The sequence below is a fragment of the Neoarius graeffei genome, chromosome 8, assembly GCF_027579695.1.
Source record: "Neoarius graeffei isolate fNeoGra1 chromosome 8, fNeoGra1.pri, whole genome shotgun sequence".
NCBI classification, from domain to species: Eukaryota; Metazoa; Chordata; class Actinopteri; order Siluriformes; family Ariidae; genus Neoarius; species Neoarius graeffei.
The window spans coordinates 42,322,067-42,344,623 of NC_083576.1; the positions used below are offsets into that span (position 1 = coordinate 42,322,067).

The following is a 22,557-nucleotide window of genomic DNA, read 5'->3' on the forward strand; positions in this document are numbered from 1 at the left end:
CATACGTCTTTCTCAGTCTAACATTTCCTTCATGCAAGGTGTGTCTCATGTTATAGACTTTTACAATAAATTAATGAAAAAAAAAATTCAATTCAAAATTGAGTACAAAATATCAAAATGTTTGCATCCTACACATGCTCTCAAGGTTGTGTAAATTTACATATAAAAGACTGACTAATGAAGACTGATTTGATCAACTTCAAATAAATTTGCATGGATTAGTGCCCTTTTATATATGGATAATACTATCAAATTTGATAACTGATTATTTGGATTATGGTTACAGCATTTAGCTCAAGCAAAATCATCTCAGTGCTTTGTAGTCTATCAAAAACACATGTTCATTCTAGTTTACCAATTCATTAGGACCAATTACCATGCATCTGTTCCAGATTAGAGTGCAATCACAGCATGCACGCTTATAAGGACTACCTAAACACACAGACTTTGCGAAGTGTACGTGCTGTACCTAGTGTCTCATGTTGCCAAACCTTTGTTCTGTGTATTACTTTACTGGATTTGACTTGCTTTTTTATTCTGGACTTTGCCTGTGTGATTACCTCTGATATTCTGTGTGTGCCTTGCTCAAACATTGTCCATTCCACGACCCTGCCTTTGTCTTACATTTTTTTAACTGTTTGCCTGCCCATTTTTTAAATCAACACTCTTCCTGCAATTACATCCATCATCTTCCTCTATTACATGACACTCATAAATGTAAGATACTCTCTGTCCAAGACAAACTTCATATCCTGGACCGTCTAAAGCGTGGCGAGAAAGCAACGAATTTGTCTAAAGAATAGTGTATCCCGAAAAATTCAATTTCAACTTTTCAAGGGGAGAGAAAAAAAAAAAAAAGCTCTGAGACTTCATCCATAACTGCAATCAACATGATGGGCTGAAAAGAAAAGATAATGTGGCAAGCAAATGATGACGAGTGTGACTTATTTCCTTTACTGAAAAGTGACTTACATAGTTATGAAGTAAAGGAAATAAGTGAATTAAGCACAAACAAATTACACACAGTTGGTCTTATTTTACATCAGAGTGAATGTTTGGTGTGACAAGTGGGTCCATTTCAGTATTATGAACATTTTGGTATAATGCACTATTTGGACATCCCCCAAGGAGTTTGCAATAGCGCAGTTTCAGTGTAAATGAGTGGTCATTAAATAGTGGTTAATTGTTATGGCATGGATGTCAGGAGCTTGTGTTTCCTTTGGATCAGTGGCTAAAGTGACATCTGAATTTAGATCTACAGGAAAGACAAATAAATAGAAAGGCTAGCCTGAACAACATTTTACTTGGTTGTAATATGCATTGAGGTTTCCAACAAGTACTAAAATGTAGTTCTCAAAACTAGCCTTAAAAAATAAAATTCAGAATTAACCATTTTGAATCATCTTTGCTTGTGCAGTTCAAAATGTTCTACAGGAGGTAACTAGCTATATCTTAAAGGTAATCCAACTGACCACCTATAGGAGAATTCAGAGTATCGTGTTTGATAGCATTTCCACCACCATTATCAAAACACCACCTGAGGGAAAATATTTTGGAAGAATGTTGTTCTATTGCTCCTGCACAGTTACAGATACTTGCAGAATGTATGCCAAAGCATATTGAAGCTGTTCTGCTGGCTCTTAATAAGCAGTTTCCTCATCAAGACCCTTTATTATTCCTTTGTCACCTGCCTGTACCCAGAACCTCTTACCTGAGCTCACGAAGGTCTTCTTCAAAACTCTGAAGAAAAGAAAGGCAGTAGTTAATTCAATGTGCTTTATTGTAGGCATCGTTGACAGAATAAAATGCTGCCATTTTTAGTCCTTGGTTCTCTCAAAAGGTGTGTTAATGAACCTATAGACCCTTCCCACGTGACGTCACGACAAACACGGCCGCCGTTTTGGACATGAACTACCAGTAGTCTACCACAGCCAACAACAAGGAACGACGGCGAAGCATTGAAAGGAATATAGCCATCAAAGAAAGTTTTTACTTTCAGCAAGACTTCCATCATGCCATTATATTGTGCACCTGGATGTAGTAACCATCAACACACAAGGCAAGATTTATCATTTTATTGGATCCCGACAGATGCTGACCGACGGAGAAGATGGATGGTCTCTAAAATATTGGCAAAATGTTTATTGACATAACAATCGTGTGTAACAGGAAGCATTTGCATATCCGAAGTGTTGTGTTTACATCAAAGATAAAATAAACCAATATGACAACGACTGCTGCTGCCAGGTTGGGGACACAAACTAGTAGAAAGGAAGTGTGCCAACAGACTTCCTTTGTGGTCGATTCTGCTTTAAGGTAAGATGCATTTAATTATTCGTCTGCTGTGGGTTTGGAATTGGTAGCCTGACCGATTCGTTCATGTTTGTGGTGCCATTTGTTTGTTGACGCGTGTTGAAATGGAAGATTGGTTGTTGACATGATTTCCAGTGATGCTTTGGTGCTGCTGTGGATCAGATGTGTTGAGTAGCCTGACTGGTTTTTTTTTCTTGCGTGTGGTATCATTGTTGACGCGAGGTTGTTTTTTGAACATGCCAATGCGGACACCATTTCCCCTGATGAGTTATGACTTCAGACGCGATGCGTGTGTGGAGGTGTGGAGTCTGCGTGATGTGCGCAAGATAGGCTTCTCATATGTTTGGAGAGCCGCGCTCTGAGACAAGCGCAAGCACCCCCCCAAGGGAAAAAAAAAGGGACCCCCCCGAAAATATCGGCATAGTTCGAACACTGGGTTGGAGAAAGTAATGGCAAATAGTGAGTGCACAAACCATAAAGGTAAACTGTACACAGCGCCAGGGCAGTGTGATGGTATGTCTACTTTTAGATTGTGTTAGCTTATCAATGAACACACTCGTCACTCGATGAGTTTCACGTCTTTACGACGGATACTTAAATGTGTGTTAGGTATTATTGTTGCAGTCTAAGCAGTCATTGTAGCAGCTAGATGAGCGAGAACCGAAAGGGTCTGTGCCATAAACCGTTATTTCTTCATGTCCAAAATGGCGGTCGCGTTTACGAAGGTCACGTGAGTGAAAAGGGTCTATAGCAATCACGAGTCAAAAACAAGTCCCACAGGCCATCGAGTTTCATTTGGCCTGTGTGAACTTGGTCAGGGGGGTGGGTGGGTTAATGAAACTGAAGGGGCCCTTAGTACACTACTGCTCAACATATCACACCATCCATAAATCATAGCAAATTCATAGCAGTGTTGATCTAAAACTGATGAGGCAGCACATATATAACACACACACACACACACACACACACAATATTAATATATATGAGAGTGATTCCACGCTTATGGGTACTGAAATGGGGACATGAACTTATTTTTAAAAATTCACCTAAAACCATTTCTTTTTTTTACCATCAGGTAACAAAACATGTAATCTTTAATGAACGATATGTTAAAAGATAACTTTAATTTTCTGAGATGTAATAAAAACATATTTATATGCCAAAGTCAGAACGTGACAGAAGTGTTGTGGACATCTCATCTCATCATCTCTAGCCGCTTTATCCTTCTACAGGGTCGCAGGCAAGCTGGAGCCTATCCCAGCTGACTACGGGCGAAAGGCGGGGTACACCCTGGACAAGTCGCCAGGTCATCACAGGGCATGTTGTGGACATATATATTCTCAATTTTAACAATGTAGAATTACTTTGAAACATAGGAAGGTGATGTTTTAGCAAATATAATTAATAAACATGTGTAGTAGAATAAACATACACATTCTTTCAATAAGATTAACATGGTATATAGCTAGATTGTAATTAATTTGTAACAGACGCGAGATGGACAATCGTAACAGAAGTAATGTAACAGACATCATTTTGGAACTCATAGGCTTGACTTTGGCATATAAATATGCTTTTATTACATCTCAGAAAATTAAAGTTATCTTTTAACATATCATTCATTAAAGATTACATGTTTTATGACCTGATGGTAAAAAAAGAAATGGTTTTAGGTGAATAAGTTTGTGTCCCCATTTCAGTACCCATAAGCATGGAATCACTCATATATATATATGTGCTGTCAAGCGATTAAAATATTTAATCGTGATTAATGTCGCGACTGTCATAGTTAACTCGCGATTAATCGCAATTTAATCGCACATTTTTGTCACATGAAAAACCATTGTAATTGTCTTATCAGCATAAAAAAAGTGAATGGGCTTGCTTTGTACCAATGTTTTTTTTTATTGCAGAGCATAACACGTCTTGTCACAGTCACTGCAAAGTCGGGCTGGAGCCACCGATGGGAAAACGAAACCTAAGCCGAGCACCGTGGCTCTTCGTCCTGAGGCACGGGGCTAGCGCGCCATGCCCGCGCTGGTTCTTTGGGGGGAGGGCAGAGGACTCTGGCTGTGCGGGGCGTGGTATTACAGTCTAGCTGCTATCGTTTTTCTAAGCAAAGTCTCTGTTCCAAGTTCCTGGCAGTTTCAAAAGCTTATGAAAAACCTACATCATGTCACAGAGCGTTAATCTCGCGATAAAAAAAATTATCGCCGTTAAAATTGAATCAAGTTAACGCGATAACGCGACATTTTTGACAGCACTAATATATATATATATATATATATATATATATATATATATATATTAGTGCTGTCAAGCGATTAAAATATTTAATCGCGATTAATGTAGCGACAGTCATAGTTAACTCGCGATTAATCGCAATTTAATCGCACATTTTTGTCACATTAAAAAACATTGTAATTCTCTTATCAGCATAAAAAAGTGAACGGGCTTGCTTTGTACCAATGTTTTTTTTTTATAGCAAAGCATAACACGTCTTGACACAGCCACCGCAAAGTGAAACCTAAGCCGAGCACCGGCGCAGGGCTAGCAAGAGAACCATGAGTGAAATGATCTACTGTTTGAGTTAGTCTACAACTAAAGAAAGATAGGTTACACAGTGATGGTAGGCTTGACATGCTTGATTATAATATAATAGTGTACTTTATATTAAGTTTAAGTTGTTCGTTGATAAATATTGCATTGAATCTGATCTTTACTGTTTCAGCTCACTTAACACATTTTGTACTTTTACACTTTATGCCTGTTGATGCGTCGCGCTGTCCAATCAGAGGCGGCCAAATTTGCATATTACAGGAAGGATTTCTGGGATAGCATTGAGTTTACAGTTCAGAGGGATCTGGCTTCTTTAGATGCTATCTTCTTAAAACTGAATAAATATTTAAAAAGAGCCAAATTAGCCAGTCTTTTGAACGGCTCTTTTCAAAGAACGGATCACAAAGATGCGGATCCCATCAAAGAGCCATAAATCCCATCTCTACTAGCGCGTCCTGCCCGCGCTGGTTCTTGGGGGGGCAGAGGACTCTGGCTGTGCGAGGCGTGGCATTACAGTCTAGCTGCTATCGGTTTTCTAACCAAAGTCTCTGTTCCAAGTTCCTGGCAGTTTCAAAAGCTTATGAAAAACCTACATCATGTCACAGAGCGTTAATCTCGCGATAAAAAAAAAATTTATCGCCGTTAAAATTGAGTCAAGTTAACGCGCCATTTTTGACAGCACTTTTATTTATATATATATATATATATATATATATATATATATATATATATATATATATATATATAAATCACACACACAGCCTTGCAAAAGTATTCATCCCCCTTGGTGTTTGTCCTGTTTTGCTGCATTACAAACTGGAATTAAAATGGATTTTTGGGGGGTTAGCACCATTTGATTTACACAACATGTCTACCACTTTAAAGGTGCACATTGTATTTTTTTTTTGGTGACACAAACAATAATTAGGATGAAAAAACAGAAATCTGGAGTGTGCATAAGTATCCACCCCCTTTTGTATGAAACCCCTAAATAAGAGCTGGTCCAACCAATTCACTTAAGTCACATAATTAGTTGATTAAGATCCACCTGTGTGCAAAGTGTCACATGATTTCTGTATTTTTTAAAAAAAGTTTGGGAGTTTGCCCAACAGCGTGTGGCAGATTCCTCAAACACATGGAAGATGATTCTCTGGTCAAAAGAGACAAAAACTGAATTTTTTGGCCACCCTGAGAACACCATTCCTACAATGAAGCATGGTCGTGGCATCATCATGCTGTGGGGATGTCCAGGTCCCTTTTGTAAAAGAGATCTTCGATCTCAAATGGGACAAACCTGGTTAAATAAAGGTTATAATAATAATGATAATAATAATAATAATAATAATAATAAATGTTTTTCATCTGCAGGGACAGGAAAGCTGGTCAGGACTGAAGGAAAGATGGATGGCACTAAATAAAGGGCAATTCTGGAGGAAAACCTGTTCAAGTCAGCCAGAGGTTTGAGACTGGGATGAAGGTTCACGGTCTAGCAGGACAATGACCCTAAACATGCTGCTAAAGCTACATTGGAGTGGTTTAAAGGGAAAACATATAAATGTCTTGGAATGGCCTAGTCAAAGCACAGTGCAACAGTGCTAACCACTACACCACCGTGCCGCCCCAAAATCGTCAAAATAAGTAGAGGTGAATTTTTTTTTTTTTAAATACTCCATCCGTGCTTGGGGCAGCACAGTGGTGTAGTGGTTAGCACTGTCGCTTCACAGCAAGAAGATTCTGGGTTTGAGCCCAGTAGCCGACGGGGGCCTTTCCGCGTGGAGTTTGCATGTTCTCCCTGTATCTGCATGGGTTTCCTCCGGGTGCTCTGGTTTCCCCCCCACAGTTCAAAGACATGTGATTAGGTTAATTGGCTACTCTAAATTGCCCATGGTGTGCGCGTGTGTGTGTGTGTGTGTGTGTGAGAGAGAGAGAGAAAGAAAATTGTTGAGAAGAGAATACCTCTATAATAACCTAGTAGAAGGCAACGGGAAACCACTACTGTAATGTTCCCTAAAAACTATGATAGAAGTCAGAGCAGCCATGTTACTATAGTGATATATGAGAGAGAGCGCGAGAGAGATCTATGCTTGATTGTTTTTATTTTAGAAAGAACTGTTTAGATTTTGTTGGGAAATGCCCTTCATGAAAATCTGTTTGAAAGGTACTTTGGTTTCTGTTATTCTGTTTCTTTGATATGATATACAGTACCAGTCAAAAGTTTGGACACCCCTACTCATTCATAGGTTTTTCAGTATTTTGACTATTTTCTACATTGTAGATCAGCACTGAAGACATCAAAACTATGAAATAACATATGGAACAGAAAAAAAAAATTTCATGTTTTAGATTCTTCAGCGTAGCCACCGTTTACCTTGACACTTTACGCACTATTGGCATCATCTTAACCAGCTTCATGAGGTAGTTCCCTGGAATGCTTTTCAATTAACAGGTGTGCCTCATCAAAAGTTAATTAGTGCAATTTCTTGCCTTCTTAATGCGTTTGAGCTCAAACAGTAAAGAGTAAATAGCCCTATTCCACAACTGTAGCAATCCATATGTCAAGAACTGCTCAACTAAGTAAAGAAAAACAATAATCCATCATGACTTGAAGACAAGAAGTTAATTTAATTTATATATATATATATTTTTTTTAATTAGGTGTCCCCAAACTTTTGACTAGTCCTGTAGCTCCTTGGAAAGCTGTATTTTCATTAATAGGTATATTACTTTGGTTGCTCTGTTTAGTAAATTTACACATTAATTAAAAAAAACCCACAGCATTAAAAATGATTGTGATCAAATCATGTATCATGGTCCATCCTTAAAGGGATCCTCCAGCAGATTTATTCTCAAATATATTTTCAGTAAAAGTAGTCACAGATTTAAAAAAAAAAAAAAAAAAAAAAAAACTTTCATTTTCGGAGACCAAATAGTGTTTGAGGAAAATGAATTTTCTGTAAAACTGCAGAACAGTGTCACGGTAGTGTAGTGGTTAGCACTGTCGCCTCACAGCAAGAAGGTTCTGGGTTCGAGCCCAGCTGCTGGCGGGGGCCTTTCTGTGTGGAGTTTGCATGTTCTCCCCATGTCTGTGTGGGTTTCCTCCGGGTGCTCCGGTTTCCCCCACAGTTCAAAGACATGCAGTTAGGTTAACATGGGGCGGCCTTGAACTGAAGTGCCCTTGAGCAAGGTACCTAACCCCTGACTGCTCCCCGGGGCACTGTAGTATGGCTGCCTACTGTTCTGGGTGTGTGAGCGCATGCATGTGTTCACTGCTTCAGATGGGTTAAATGCAGAGGATGAATCTCACTGTGCTTATGCTGCCCTCCCACCACGTTTCCAACTCCTGTAGCAGTAGGCAGCTAGCTAACACTGAAAAGATTTTCACATTTCTTATATTTTTTTTATTTTCATTCATTCTTCATTTACTGTAAAAAGACATAAATCGTCCAGAGCTCAAGTGTGTAAAACAAACAACAATGCATGACAGCGTGGCGTCATCAAGTCGTGGAGTCAGACTCAACAATTTAACAGGAAGTGGAACCCATGCATCCGATAGTGCTATTGCACATTAAGTCCACTAGGTGGGAGCATCCACCAGACCAAACTACATATAACCCAATATCCTTTTCAAAAGGCAGAATAGTGCTTAAAGTGTGCATGTGACAAAGGTTTCTTAAAATATGGGCTTCCTGCAGTGGTGATGTATGCGATGATGTCAGGTAGCGGTCACTTGGAGCAACTCTGCTGTTTATATTCTCCGTTTACATCGTAGCTTTACAAGTATTTCACAGAATTTATTAGTTTTTAAATAAGTATGCTTCATTGTGTAGCATATAAAATGCCACAACAATGCTAAAAAGAAAAGCACAAGCTGGAACTAGACTGCATTTCTGCAGAAAAAAAAAAGCCAAACATGTGCCATTTTTTGTGGCAAAGTGTCACCGACAGAATCTGGATCAGACATATAAGACCTCATACTGCAAAATCTTTTTTTTTTTCCCACATGATCAAGAGTGTGTGTGTGTGTAGCAGAGTGTGTCATGTTTGAGAATAAATCCGCTGGAAGATCCCTTCAATCAATACATTTAAAATTAAAAATCTGTATTTGATTTTTTGCAAATCCCCAATATTTAGTATAATTCTTCAAAGTAAAATGGGCTCGTCATGCAATTTTTTTTTTTCAGTGAAGTTCTTTTCAGGCATGAAAACGGGTCAGGGGTGAAAAAGGTGAGAAGGGTGCGCGAGTGGTGACGTGGCCTCTGGTCTTGTTTTATTTTGTTTGGGGGGTCCTCCCCCAGAATAAATATTATAGCCTCCTTACTAAGTATACTGTATTGACATTTGCACAAGGACATACAGTACAAATACATGTAGTTATAGTGAAATTGTGCCCTGGAAAAAAATGCGAATAATAGAATGAAGAAAGTGGAACACAAGGAATAGTGATCATTTTTTCCTTTTATTTGCCTGGACCACCAGTGTCTCCATGGCCCGCTTTCGCCGAGTTGCCACATGTTTCAGCCTTGCCCGCTTCTCTCCTTCAGCAGTCTGTTTCTTGGCCTGCTGAGCACTGAAAGTTGCTTGAGAGCCATACTTGCTCTGCTGCTGCTGCTTTTCCTCCTTGTTCACCCTCTGCTGGTGTTTGTATGTGGCTGCTGCAGAGTTAATGTTCTTGCACAATGTTCTGTCCACTTCCCCAAACTTCACGTCCTCCCTTCTAAAGAGCTGCATAGCTGTCTTCCCCCTGGACATCAGCGTGTACTTGACCGTCTGTATTGCATTAAATGTTTCCACATTCATGTTGCCACTTTGATCAATTACATCATTCATCAGACTAAATGAGGACTCGACTCTAGGTCCATGAAAGATGGAGAGGCAACAGTGCACCCAGGGAGGGGTACTTGTCTGGTTTGTCGAAGACATGACCCCACCACTCCACGATGCTCTCTCCCTCCTTGAAGCTGGGGATGGTCAGGTCAACACTGAACTGCACAAGTTCCCTCTGGATATCCTGGTCTGCTGGCAAGAGGTGCCCCAGCATACCACTCAGCCTGCCAAGATATGGAAGTACCTGCAGCTTTCAGCTCTTTTTAAAATCAAGGCTGAATACTTTCTTCTTTGCTGCTGTCTTTTATTAAATCAAATTTGAGACTTTTAATTTGATTTCTTTCAGCATGGACAGCACTACAAAATGGCGTCTCCACTATAGAGGGCTACCGCATGATGTCACCGCGCCGCGAGATTTTGTTAGGCGCCATATTGGAAGACCAAGTACATGCACTCACAATATAAAACAAAGTACGAGCGAGAGTAAAGTGACACGATGGATGATAATTCTGATTATGTGAGTACATTACCAGCTGCAGAAAGGGCACGGTATGTGGAGAAACTGGCTGTGATTGCTGGGTTCGACCCATATGATAAGACTCGGGGCAAGGGAGAATGGAAACATAAGGAGGACCGGACACCAATTCTGCCATCTGTTTGCTACCCAGACATTGTAAACTATTTGTTGTTTACACCCAGTGCCTACACTGCTGATGACTTGAAAGCCTACAAAGGGCTACAGGCTTACAATTATGTTGTTAGTGGCTTGGTTTGTGATATTACAGCTGTTATGAAGAATAACTTACACATAGTTATGGCCAAGGTAATCTTGTTGATATTTATCTTTTAATAATATATCTTTTCAGTTGAAAAATTAATACTTTTTGTTACTATTAAGGTATCCATAATTTAGGTTAATTTATCCAAATTATACATATGTATTTATGATATATGCCTACACAACAACTATGCTTTATTTATATAATAGGAGGGAGAGCAAGCCCCAAACCATCCTAAATTATTATTATTAAATTGTAGAAGTCTGGGAGGCTTGCTCCTCATACAGTTATCAACTTGGGGCCAATTTAGCATGTTTTAAATCTGAATTTCTTGTGTTTGCTTACCTCAAAGTGTCCGCAGATCATGCACAGACTTATCCATTATATCCACAGTTTTTTGCCAAGTCTCACACAAGTTTCTTTCAAGTCTACTGTTGGGCCAATAAATCATAAATAAAACAGCTCAGATTTGTTTAAGTCGTTTGCCACTCCACTTTATTCTCGTGGGTTCACATACCGCTGCCGTTATTTCCCCCTAATCACGAGTTTGTTGGTCTTCCAAAATGGCGCAGGGTCTGTTTACTTCCGGTTTCTGGTGACATCAGTGAAATCCCTCTATAGTGAGTAGCGAGCAATTTCGGACACTAGGGATTGTCAAAAGACGCGCGCGCCCTCTTTAGAATGCTGACGTAATCAAGCCGGAAGTTTTGTTTGTTTTGATGGCAAATCAGGAAAGTGTGAAAAAAGTAGGAAATTCAGTCCGATGACTCAATCCAGCTTCCAGCGGTCTGGTCTGCACTCCGACTCATGTATGCACGCTGTGGCCAGCAGGAGAACAGGCGCGAAATGATGCTGCTTGCCCTTCGCAGCGAGATGTACCCGTCGCTATGGCGTCAATATCAAAGCAGGAGGAGGAGGCGCAAACCGGCACGAACTGTCTATGGGTGCGAAGCGACCTCCTTACCCTTTGGGTCAATATCAACCCCCCCCCCATTTTTTTTTCTCATCGGATCTACACGATTCACGTAGGTCACCCATTTTGGTTTCAAAACGGCGAATTTCGCCGAAAGGTGAGGGATTTGCATGCATGTCTTTTAAATTGAACTGAAATACTGTCATTACATCCAGGCCACACTGATCTGCTACAGTATTTTCCAATTGCTTTCTTTGGCTTGGTGAAATACTTCACAACTGGCCTTCCAGTTAACAACACTTATTATAATTGCTCAGGGTGTAAACTCCCCACTTCTCCTCAGATGGACAATGCCAAACTGAGCTTTTTAACCAAACCTCCCGAAACCACTTAATGCAAATGACTAATAAACAACAAATGCAGAAATTATTTTTGCACAACACTTGCATGTAGACTTCTGCTTTATTTATAAAATTTCCATCCATCATCTGTAGCCACTTATCCTGTTCTACAGGGTTGCAGGCAAGCTGGAGCCTATCCCAGCTGACTTTGGGCAAGAGGCAGGGGTACACCCTGGACAAGTCACCAGGTTATCGCAGGGCTGACACAAAGAAACATCCATTCACACTCACACCTACAGTCAATTTAGAGCCACCAAATAACCAACCTGCATAACTGTGGGGGAAACCGGAGCACCCGGAGGAAACCCACACAGACATGGGGAGAACATGCAAACTCCATACAGAAAGGCCCTTACCAGCTGCTGGGCTCAAACCCAGGACCTTCTTGCTGTGAGGCGACAGTGCTAACCACTACGCCACCGTGCCGCCCAAATATATATTTAAAAAAAAAAAACACACACTATGGTGCTTGAAAGTTTGTGAATCCTTTAGAATTTTCTATATTTCTGCATAAATATGACCGAAAACATCATCAGATTTTCACACAAGTCCTAAAAGTAGATAAAGAGAACCCAGTTAAACAAATGAAACAAAAAAAAAATACTTGGTCATTTATTTATTGAGGAAAATGATCCAATATTATATATCTGTGAGTGGCAAAAGTATGTGAACCTCTAGGATTAGCAGTTAATTTGAAGGTGAAATTAGAGTCAGGTGTTTTCAATCAATGGGATGACAATCAGGTGTGAGTGGGCACCCTGTTTTATTTAAAGAAAAGGGATCTATCAAAGTCTGATCTTCACAACACATGTTCGTGGAAATGCATCATGGCATGAAAAAAGGAGATTTCTGAAGACCTCAGAAAAAGCGTTGTTGATGCTCATCAGGCTGGAAAAGGTTACAAAACCATCTCTAAAGAGTTTGGACTCCACCAAGCCACAGACAGATTGTGTACAAATGGAGGAAATTCAAGACCATTGTTACCCTCCCCAGGAGTGGTCCGACTATTACACGCTTGCTCTTGGAGTGATCTTTGTGGCCAACAAAGATCACTCCAAGAGCAAGCGTGTAATAGTCGGCGAGGTCACACAGGACCCCAGGGTAACTTCTAAGCAACTGAAGGTCTCTCTCACATTAGCCAATGTTCATGAGTCCACCATCAGGAGAACACTGAACAACAATGGTGTGCATGGCTGAGTTGCAAGGAAAGCCACTGCTCTCCAAAAAGAGCATTGCTGCTCGTCTGCAGTTTGCTAAAGATCATGTGGACAAGCCAGAAGGCTATTGGGAAAAATGTTTTGTGGACGGATGAGACCAAAATGGAAATTTTCGGTTTAAATGAGAAGCGTTATGTTTGGAGAAAGGAAAACACTGCATTCCAGTATAAGAACCTTATCCCATCTGTGAAACATGGTGACGGTAGTATCATGGTTTGGGCCTGTTTTGCTGCATCTGGGCCAGGATGGCTTGCCATCATTGATAGAACAATGAATTCTGAATTGTACCAGCAAATTCTAAAGGAACAAGTCAGGACATCTGTCCATGAACTGAATCTCAAGAGAAGGTGGGTCATGTAGCAAGTCAACGACCCTAAGCACACAAGTCTTTCTACCAAAGAATGGTTAAACAAGAGTAATGTTTTGGAATAGCCAAGTCAAAGTCCTGACTTTAATCCAATGGAAATGTTGTGGAAGGACCTGAAGCGAACAGTTCATGTGAGGAAACCCACCAACATCCCAGAGCTGAAGCTGTTCTGTACGGAGGAATGGGCTGAAATTCCTCCAAGCCGGTGTGCAGGACTGATCAACAGTTACCAGAAATGTTTAGTTGCAGTTATTGCTGCACAAGGGGGTCACACCAGATACTGAAAGCAAAAGTTCACATTCTTTTGCCACTCACAGATATGTAATATTGGATCATTTTCCACAATAAATAAATAAAGTATAATATTTTTGTCTCATTTGTTTAACTGGGTTCTCCTTATCTACTTTTAGGACTTGTGTGAAAATGTGATGTTTTAGGTCATATTTATGCAGAAATTTAGAAAATTCCGAAGGGTTCACAAACTTTCAATGTATTTTTTATTTTATATACACGAGCGCTTCACACCATCTATGAAGAACTCCGCTGTATTGCCAATGCACATTGTCTCTGTTTTCACTGTATTAATTTGCAGACCCATCCTCTTTGAAAAGTTGTTGTAAGACGTCAAAAGCAGCTGCATGCCCTCTGAAGTATCACTGAATATTGCAATATCAGCATACTGAGCCTCCCTGAGGCCATTATTAAAAAATGTTCTGTTTCCGGTCCACCGGCCGGGTGAGTGCCGTTTGTGCGGTTGAAAATTTTTTTTTAACGCCGGTTTTTCGACATTTTTTTCGGGTTCGTAAATCTAAAATTGAACTTAACATTTAGCATTCCCAGGGCTTTCCACTAAGGCTCATACTAGCCAGCCATGACAAATAAGTAGCCAGCCAGGGGGGGGGGGGGAGTAAACACAAAATAAACTCCTGTGCACGCAGTTCCCAGGATTAAATGTATTTTCCACAGACCATTTATTTATTCACTTTACTCAAATACAAAGTAAAATGGCAGTAAATCTTCCTTCTTTTCTTGAGTATTGCATCATGAGGCGTTCCTGGCTTGTAAATCTCTTATTTTCGGTGCATGACACATTCACGCAACTGAGCATGCTATGAATTAACAACGACAACGGTCTGCAGTGGTGGCTACACAATTAAACACTCAGCGAACATTTCTCCATTTGTGTATGAAAACACACTCCAGCGACTCAGTTTGGTTTCATTTACAACCAACGGTGTCTTTTGATGCCAGCACGTAATTGAATGAGAGAAGACTGGTTTACCGGAGACAAAATAAGTGTTATCTCTGCTTCTGTTCCCTCCGATGGCCCCGACACACTACTGCCTCCGCTGAGTGCGTGCACACACACCGCATGTCGGGGCCGCGGATGAGTTACTTTCCCTTGATCAACGAAGTCGGCGGGGAATTTGTGGCTATTATCGGTACAAACAGCGCGAATCACAACTTAAATGAGTGCGGTTCAGTTTGACATTATTGTCAGTCCGTTAGATAAACATTTAATTTTATTAAAATCGAAAATTAATATTTAGAGCCTGTGGGCTACAAAAATAATAGTCATTAAAGTAGTCGGCTGGACTTAGGCCCTGTCCACACGGCAACGGATTCAGGTGAATCTGATAAAATTGTTTATCGTTTCGGCCTGGCGTCCACACGGCACTGGCGTTTTGGGTGCCCCAAAACGAAATCTTTTGAGAACGGGTTCCAGAGTGAAAAAAATCTGCCAACGGTGCTGTTGCGAAGTCGTCTGGATGAGTAGAACGGATTTGTTTACGATGACGTCACAACCACATGACTGTCAGTGCTTCACGCCGGGTAGAAGTGTAACGAACTCGATGCGAGTTGTGAACAAATCCTAGAACTTGGTTCATGAAACGCGCTTACAAAATATTTTCACTGTGAATATTTATTGTGTAATGGTGCAAAGTGAGAGAGCAAGAGAGAGAGAGAGAGAGAGAGAGAGAGAGAATAGCCCTTAGGGCAGAGTCTTTAGTCCAAACACTGTGGAAGCAGAACCAAACCGCACACCGCCCGTGCACTTTCCAAAAACAAAAACAATCCCGCCAGCAAACATAGGAAAAAAAAAAAAAAAGGAGCGATCTCACCTCTTCAGATGTTGGTTTAAGTCCGACAATACATTCCTCAAAAAGGGTGTAGAAGCACAAAGTAATCCATCAACGTGTAGCATTCAATTTATTCCGGACCATTAAAGAATTCTGGAGGATATCAGAATGTTGGCGTACCGGCTTCCATCTACCCCCGTTCATTCCTCTTTCCGCGTCTTTTGTTTTACGCTACTGATTAATAATCAAAACTTTATGTGGCTAATGCTACAGAAGAAGGGGTTTATGCACATGCGTCTACTTCTATTGTTCTGGTGTCTCCGATGGGACCGTCTTACAGCGCACGTAGTGGGGTGGCATGTGTATTGCATCATTTTCAGCAAGCGTTGCGTTGCCATATGTACCTGAAATTTTACTGATCCGTTGCCCATGTGGACGCGATATTTAAAAAATAAAAATCTCGTTGCCGTTGTTGTGTGGATGTAGCCTTAATTGTGTAGTTGGCTGTATGGCCGGCAGCCGGTGCTTGTGGAAAGCCCTGCATTCCGCGCAGAATATAGAATTGAATCAGCTCTGCGCATGCGCCGTGCGGCACAAAAAAATGGCAGCCACCATGAAGGACGGAGATCCGGAGTTTTCAAACATTTGCTTAAGTGTGAAATCGCAAAATGGTATTCTAGCGAACAACAAAATAGTAAAGATTCAGAAAAACAAATCATTCAGTGATCATTTTAATAGTGTAATTTCATCCGAACTAGGCCTAACGGTCGATTTAGAACTACAAAAAGTCCGTGTGTTGGACATTTTAAGTATCTTTGTAAAAGTTTTGCAAATGTTGCAGTCAGCATTTAAAATGCTAACTTAAAGTTTTTGTACAAATTTCAGTTGATTAAACTGTCATATTTTAAATATGTGTCTGCTTTTGTAATAAAAAAGTACTGAAAGAAAAAGCAAACACAGCATTGCGATTTCTTATCCATCCATCCATATATTTAAAAAAAAAATCCCTCCCTCCCGACTGAAAAATTTTTTGCTCACCCGGTGGACAGGAAACCGATTTTTTTTTTTAAGGATGGCCTGATGAATTCTGTGAGGTCTTTAGTTTTTGCTTTGAAGTCTACGCAGATCGAAAAGATCACCATCATAGCAGAATCTACAGTAATCTGTACGCTGCATGTGTGCTTAATGTTCTTGAAAGCAAGCCACAGTAGGACTCCTGCATACATGCCAAAGAGTGTTGGTGCTAGTTTGCAGCCCTGTTTAACACTACTATTATATTGAAAAGACTGGATTAATTCACCATCCACAATAAGTCTGGCATTTACATCAGTGTATAGTTTCTTGATTATTCTTATGAACTTTGGTGGGCAGCCTAATTTGCCAAGGATGATAAAGAGCAGCTCACAATTGATAGTATCCAACACCTTAAAGTCTACAAAGGCTATATACAAGCTCCAGTGTTGCCCCCTTGCCCCCCCAAATCAGCTGTCGAAGTGTGAAAATTCCATCAATGGTGCTTCTTCCTTTCCAATACCCTGACTGGGACTGGGGGTATATACATTCCGCTAACCACTGCTGATATCATCCTCCAGAGGCTACAAAGACTTTTCCAACAGCACTTAGTACAGATATGCATCTATAATTTCCACACTGGCTTCTGTCACCCTTTTTTGAACAGAATGGTTATAATTGGATAAATCCAAATCAAGGGGAATCAGCTCTGTAGACCAAACGATGTTGAAAAGAACTAGAAGGAATGTCCTTAAGCGACATCCACCATGCACAAGCACTTCAGGAAGAATTCCGTCAGGACCTGGGCTTTTCCCCCAGCTTAGTGTTTGAAAGAGCTTGATCCAATTCCTGCTCTTTAATTAAGCAATCCATTGATTCAATGACTGGAAGCTGGTCTATATAGTCAACGATGCTGAAATCTACATCAGTTGGCTAGTGTAACAAGTCACTGAAGTACTCAGCCCATCTGTCCCTGAAGTCAGGACTAGTTAAGAACTTACTACTTCTGGATCTTATAGAGATCTTGCAGTCACGTGACCGGAAAGTACACAGCCGCCATCTTGTCGGTAAAAAACACCGCTGAATACTACTGCACTTGTGTATAGAATGGATCAATTTCAACCGACGGACTACACGGCTCATTTTTCTAATGAACAGATAATTAGATACATGTCTAAAATAAACGATCTACAGATTAGTGACCCTTATGGCTTACCGGACGGAGTTTTCACGACCGTGTCAGTGGATATTGAACTGCCAGTGGAATACCCAGACGTGTATAATTACCTCATTAACTTTCCCTTGCTGTTCAGTGGTGAAGCACTGCATGCTTATAAATCTCTGGACAGTTATCTTTACAGAAATTCAGGATTTGTCAGCCGCGGCATCTTGTAAACAAGAAAATAATCGTCATTGGACGGGTAAGTCACTTAAGTATTGAGTATAGCACTGACCAGCTGATTATAGAATAAGGTAATTCCAGCTGTAATTCCAAATCGTCCGTCTCTGGCGTTGGAGAGGTAAAGGCTTAGCAGTGGAGATTTGAGTGGCTGTTTTCTGAGCTTAGTCAACAGGCCGGCTCTGCCTGCAGCCTCACTTTTGCTTCCGCTCCCGACGCCACCTCCTTCGCTTTGCTTCCGATAACAATCGCTACAAACCGTCATTTTCTGCTGGAAACCAATGTCCAGTAAGTCCATACGGTTGTAGTGGATATTGAAGTCCGGTACAGACGAACAACACGCAAAAATACAAAAAACATAAAAAACGTGCACAGGTAGGGAGAGCTTGTAGCCGCAGCCATTGTAGTAGAATTGTATATAGTAGGGTTTTCCAGAAGAAAAGATAGAAGTAGAAGGTGGAAAATGGCGTTTGACCGACAAGATGGCGTCTGTCACAATCTGGATCGGCTGTGACGTCACATGCAAGTGCTCCATTGGGCGAGACTTTCTAGGTCTAGGACCATAAACAGCATTTAAGATGGCGTAGAACTCCCTATGGTTCTTTTCGTGGGAGTACCGCTCTGCTTCTTTAGCGCTTTGCTGGAACCTATCGTTAAAAGGTGAAGCACCTTCCTTATTCGAAACAGAAAACCCAGATTGGTCTCAAACAACTCGGGCATTTAAAAAAAAAATAAAATAAAAAAAAAAAAAAAAAAGGAGTGACGTGCGATATATCCTGAAAGAACAGAACAGATTAAGAGCAGAGAGAGTTGGAACTTTGTTTCTGTCATCAGAGGAACACAATCTTTTTTTTTTGTTTTATCATCCACCTCTAGGTTTATAAATAAATAAAAAGTAGTAGTACTACTACTCACAAAATGGGGGGGGGGGGGGGGGGGGGGTGGAATTTAAAAGTTAATGTCGAGCCCTGCTGCCTGGTATATAGTTTCACCTATCCGCATCAAATTTGGTAGGTGTGTGGAGTGCCCCTAGAAGAACAAAATTGCAATATACATTGCATCAGCCATGTTTTGTGCATTTTGACACACCTTACATTTTAACGAACTCCTCCTAGGCGGTTTGTTGGATTCATGCCATATTTGGTATACGCCGTCATGTCAAGATGTCCAAAATACTCGAAAAACTTTTTTCAGATAGATTGGACAAATTCATCGAAAAAAAACACAACCTCCTTACAGACAGTCAATATGGATTCAGAACGGACAGATCAACATCGGTGGCACTAATAGAGGAAATCACAAACTGTATAGAAAATAAAAAAAAAAATAGCAATTGGAGTATTTGTGGACCTAAAAAAAAAAAGCATTCGATACCATTGATCACAGTATATTATTAAGTAAACTAGAAAAGTGTGGTGTTAGGGGAGTTGGGTGGAGCTGGCTGTCGAGCTATCTAAGAAACAGGCAACAGTTTGTGCAGATAGGTGACCATAAATCTGATTTTATGAACATTACATGCGGGGTACCACAGGGGTCAATATTAGGTCCAAAATTATTCATATATCAATGACATATGTAGAGTTTCGCAAGTACTGAAATTTGTTTTGTTTGCAGACGACACCAATATTTTTTGTTCCGGTGAGAATTTGCAGCAGACTTTGGAGACAATCACAACTGAAATAAATAAACTAAAACTATGGTTTGACAAAAATAAATCATTAAATCTAAGCAAAACAAAGATCATGTTGTTTGGGAGACACAAAATAGATTGTAATGTAGAATTGATAATAGACAATACTAAGATAGAAATGGTACAGGAAATTAAATTTCTTGGTGTGATTTTGGATCATAAAGTCTGCTGGAAACCTCATGTAGGATACATACAAGCAAAACTGGCAAAGTGCTCGGCAATTATGGTACCAACTTCATATTTTGTGCATTTGCTAATCAAAACAAGCTCTTTCCAGTGGTATAATTGTTTTTATGGTAGACCTTGTCATACATTTGTAATATGCATTTGAATTATAGGTGCAAAATGTTTTTTTTTTTTTATAATTTTTAAAGCCTAATAAATCAGAAAGTTTGATTTCTTTTGAACACATACCTAGTTGCCTAAAGAGTACTATAACATTTGTAATAAATAAAATTTGAAAGATCTGATGTGCTTTAATGTGGAGATATGGGGCGTCAAAGTTGCTCCAAAGCACGATAGAAGACATTTTTTTATGATTTTCAGCAAGCCATAACTTGGCAAATATTGAACGGTGAACTTTCTATTTTAGTATTTAAAGGTGTCCGGCGTTGAAGAACAATCCTTGAAAATTTTATGTATCTTGCATGAATAGTTTAAAAGTAAATGACTTATGGAAGTTAGGTCCATTTTCTGTAACACACATTTCAACAGTGAAATTGGGGCCACACCCCTTTTTTTTTAAAGCCCCTATATCTCAGAAACCAGTGAAGGTACAAGCCTAAAATTTTGTACACTATTTATTGGGCACACTGACAATATTTCCAGAAAGTATGAAGCAAATCTGAGATGGTCAGTGGCGAACATTTTTCTAAATCTGGTGATTTGAGGCGGAATTACCCTTATTATTATTACTCTTTTTCTATAATTGCACACAGATTTGAGACCTTGGAAATATTTGAAAACTCAAGAAATTTTGTGCACTTGTGAAAATAGGCCAAAAGTTTATTATTCTTAGGTTATTTACCTTGGGTGAGGCTAGAAGACACCATAGCGCCCCCTAAAATGTTACATTCAAATTTGCGGCTTTGGATGCCACATTGAGATTCCTGCCTGGTTTCAAGTCTCATCTGTCCGTGTCAAATTTGGTAGATGTGTGGAGTGCCCCTAGACAAACAAAATTGCTTCTCCATTGCATGAGCCACTCTCAACAGGAAGCGAGATATTTTTGGTTTTGTGAATTTTGACTCGTCTTACATTTTAACAAAAACTCCTCCTCGGTGGTTTGTTGGATCCATGCCATATTTGGTATACATCATGTCAAGACGTTGCTGATGTTAAATTGCAAAGGGATTTGTCGCAAGATGTTGAAATGGCAAACCAATAAATTTATACGTTACACCACGCAAACAGGAAGCGAGTCATAAATTCACCATGTATTGCCTGATACAGCTAAACCTTCACAAGTTATAAGAATGTTTTTGATGATATCCACATGCTCAGAGTGACCCTCTGGTATAGCGCCATCATTTGGACCTGAACAGTAATGACTCCATTGCCAAAAAACTCAAACTCATGAAATTTGGTACACACATTAGTCCTGGCCACCACTACTCAGGGACAGAGGTGTGGCCCCAGGTGTGTCAGGATATTGAGACTCCTGCCCGGTATATAGTTTCACCTCATCTCATCACCTCTAGCCACTTTATCCTTTTCTACAGGGTTGCAGGCAAGCTGGAGCCTATCCCAGCTGACTACAGGCGAAAAGCGGGGTACACCCTGGACAAGTCGCCAGGTCATCACAGGGCTGACACATAGACACAGACAACCATTCACACTCACATCTACGGTCAATTTAGAGTCGCCAGTTAGCCTAACCTGCATGTCTTTGGACTGTAGGGGAAACCGGAGCACCCGGAGGAAACCCACACGGACACGGGGAGAACATGCAAACTCCACACAGAAAGGCCCTCGCCGGCCACGGGGCTTGAACCCAGGACCTTCTCGCTGTGAGGCGACAGCGCTAACCACTACACCACCGTGCAGCCCATAGTTTCACCTATCCGTGTCAAATTTTATAGGTGTGTCCCAAGACGAAAAACATTGCAATATAGAGATCTTGCAGTCACGTGACCGGAAAGTTAACAGCCGCCATCTTGTCGGTAAAAAAACCAGCTGAATACTGCTGCACTCGTGTACAGAATGGATCAATTTCAACCGACGGACTACACGGCTCATTTTTCTAATGAACAGATAACTAGATACATGTCTAAAATAAACGATCTACAGATTAGTGACCCTTATGGCTTACCGGACGTAGTTTTCACGACCGTGTCAGTGGATATTGAACTGCCAGAGGTGGAATACCCAGACGTGTATAATTACCTCATTAACTTCCCTCGCTGTTCAGTGGTGAAGCACTGCGTGCTTATAAATCTCTGCACAGTTATCTTTACAGAAATTCAGGATTTGTCAGTGACTCAGATGTGGCATCTTGTAAACAAGAAAATAATCCTCATTGGACGGGTAAGTCACTTAAGTATTACTAGTACTGATACTAGATGCACTGACCAGCCGATTATAGAACAGAATAAGGTAATTCCAGCTGTAATTCCAAATCGTCCGTCTTGTTTACCTGGCGTTGGAGAGGTAGAGGCTTAGCAGTGGAGATTTGAGTGGCTGTTTTCTGAGCTTAGTCAACAGGCCGGCTCTGCAGCCTCGCTTTTGCTTCCTCTCCCAGCGCCGCCTCCTTCGCTTTGCTTCCAATAACAATCCACGGAGACCCCGCTGGTCTCGCTATCTCGTCCGGAATGTTGTGCATGCGATGGAAATCGCTACAAACCGTCATTTTCTGCTGGAAACCAATGTCCAGTAAGTCCATACGGTTGTAGTGGATATTGAAGTCCGATACAGACGAACACCACGCAAAAATACACACAAAAAACGTGCACAGGTAGGGAGAGCTTGTAGCCGCAGCCGTTGTAGTAGAATTGTATATAG

At 40.6% G+C, this 22,557-nt stretch overlaps 1 protein-coding gene across 1 annotated transcript in view; it reads right to left on the bottom strand.

The window, feature by feature from the left end:
- The window catches only part of commd5 (COMM domain containing 5), a 54,202-nt gene that overhangs the window by 30,473 nt on the left and 1,172 nt on the right, over positions 1-22,557 (bottom strand). Inside the window, exon 3 of the mRNA XM_060927647.1 lies at positions 1,712-1,740. Coding sequence (XP_060783630.1) covers positions 1,712-1,740 — 29 coding nt within the window. The remainder of the gene's footprint in view (positions 1-1,711; positions 1,741-22,557) is intronic.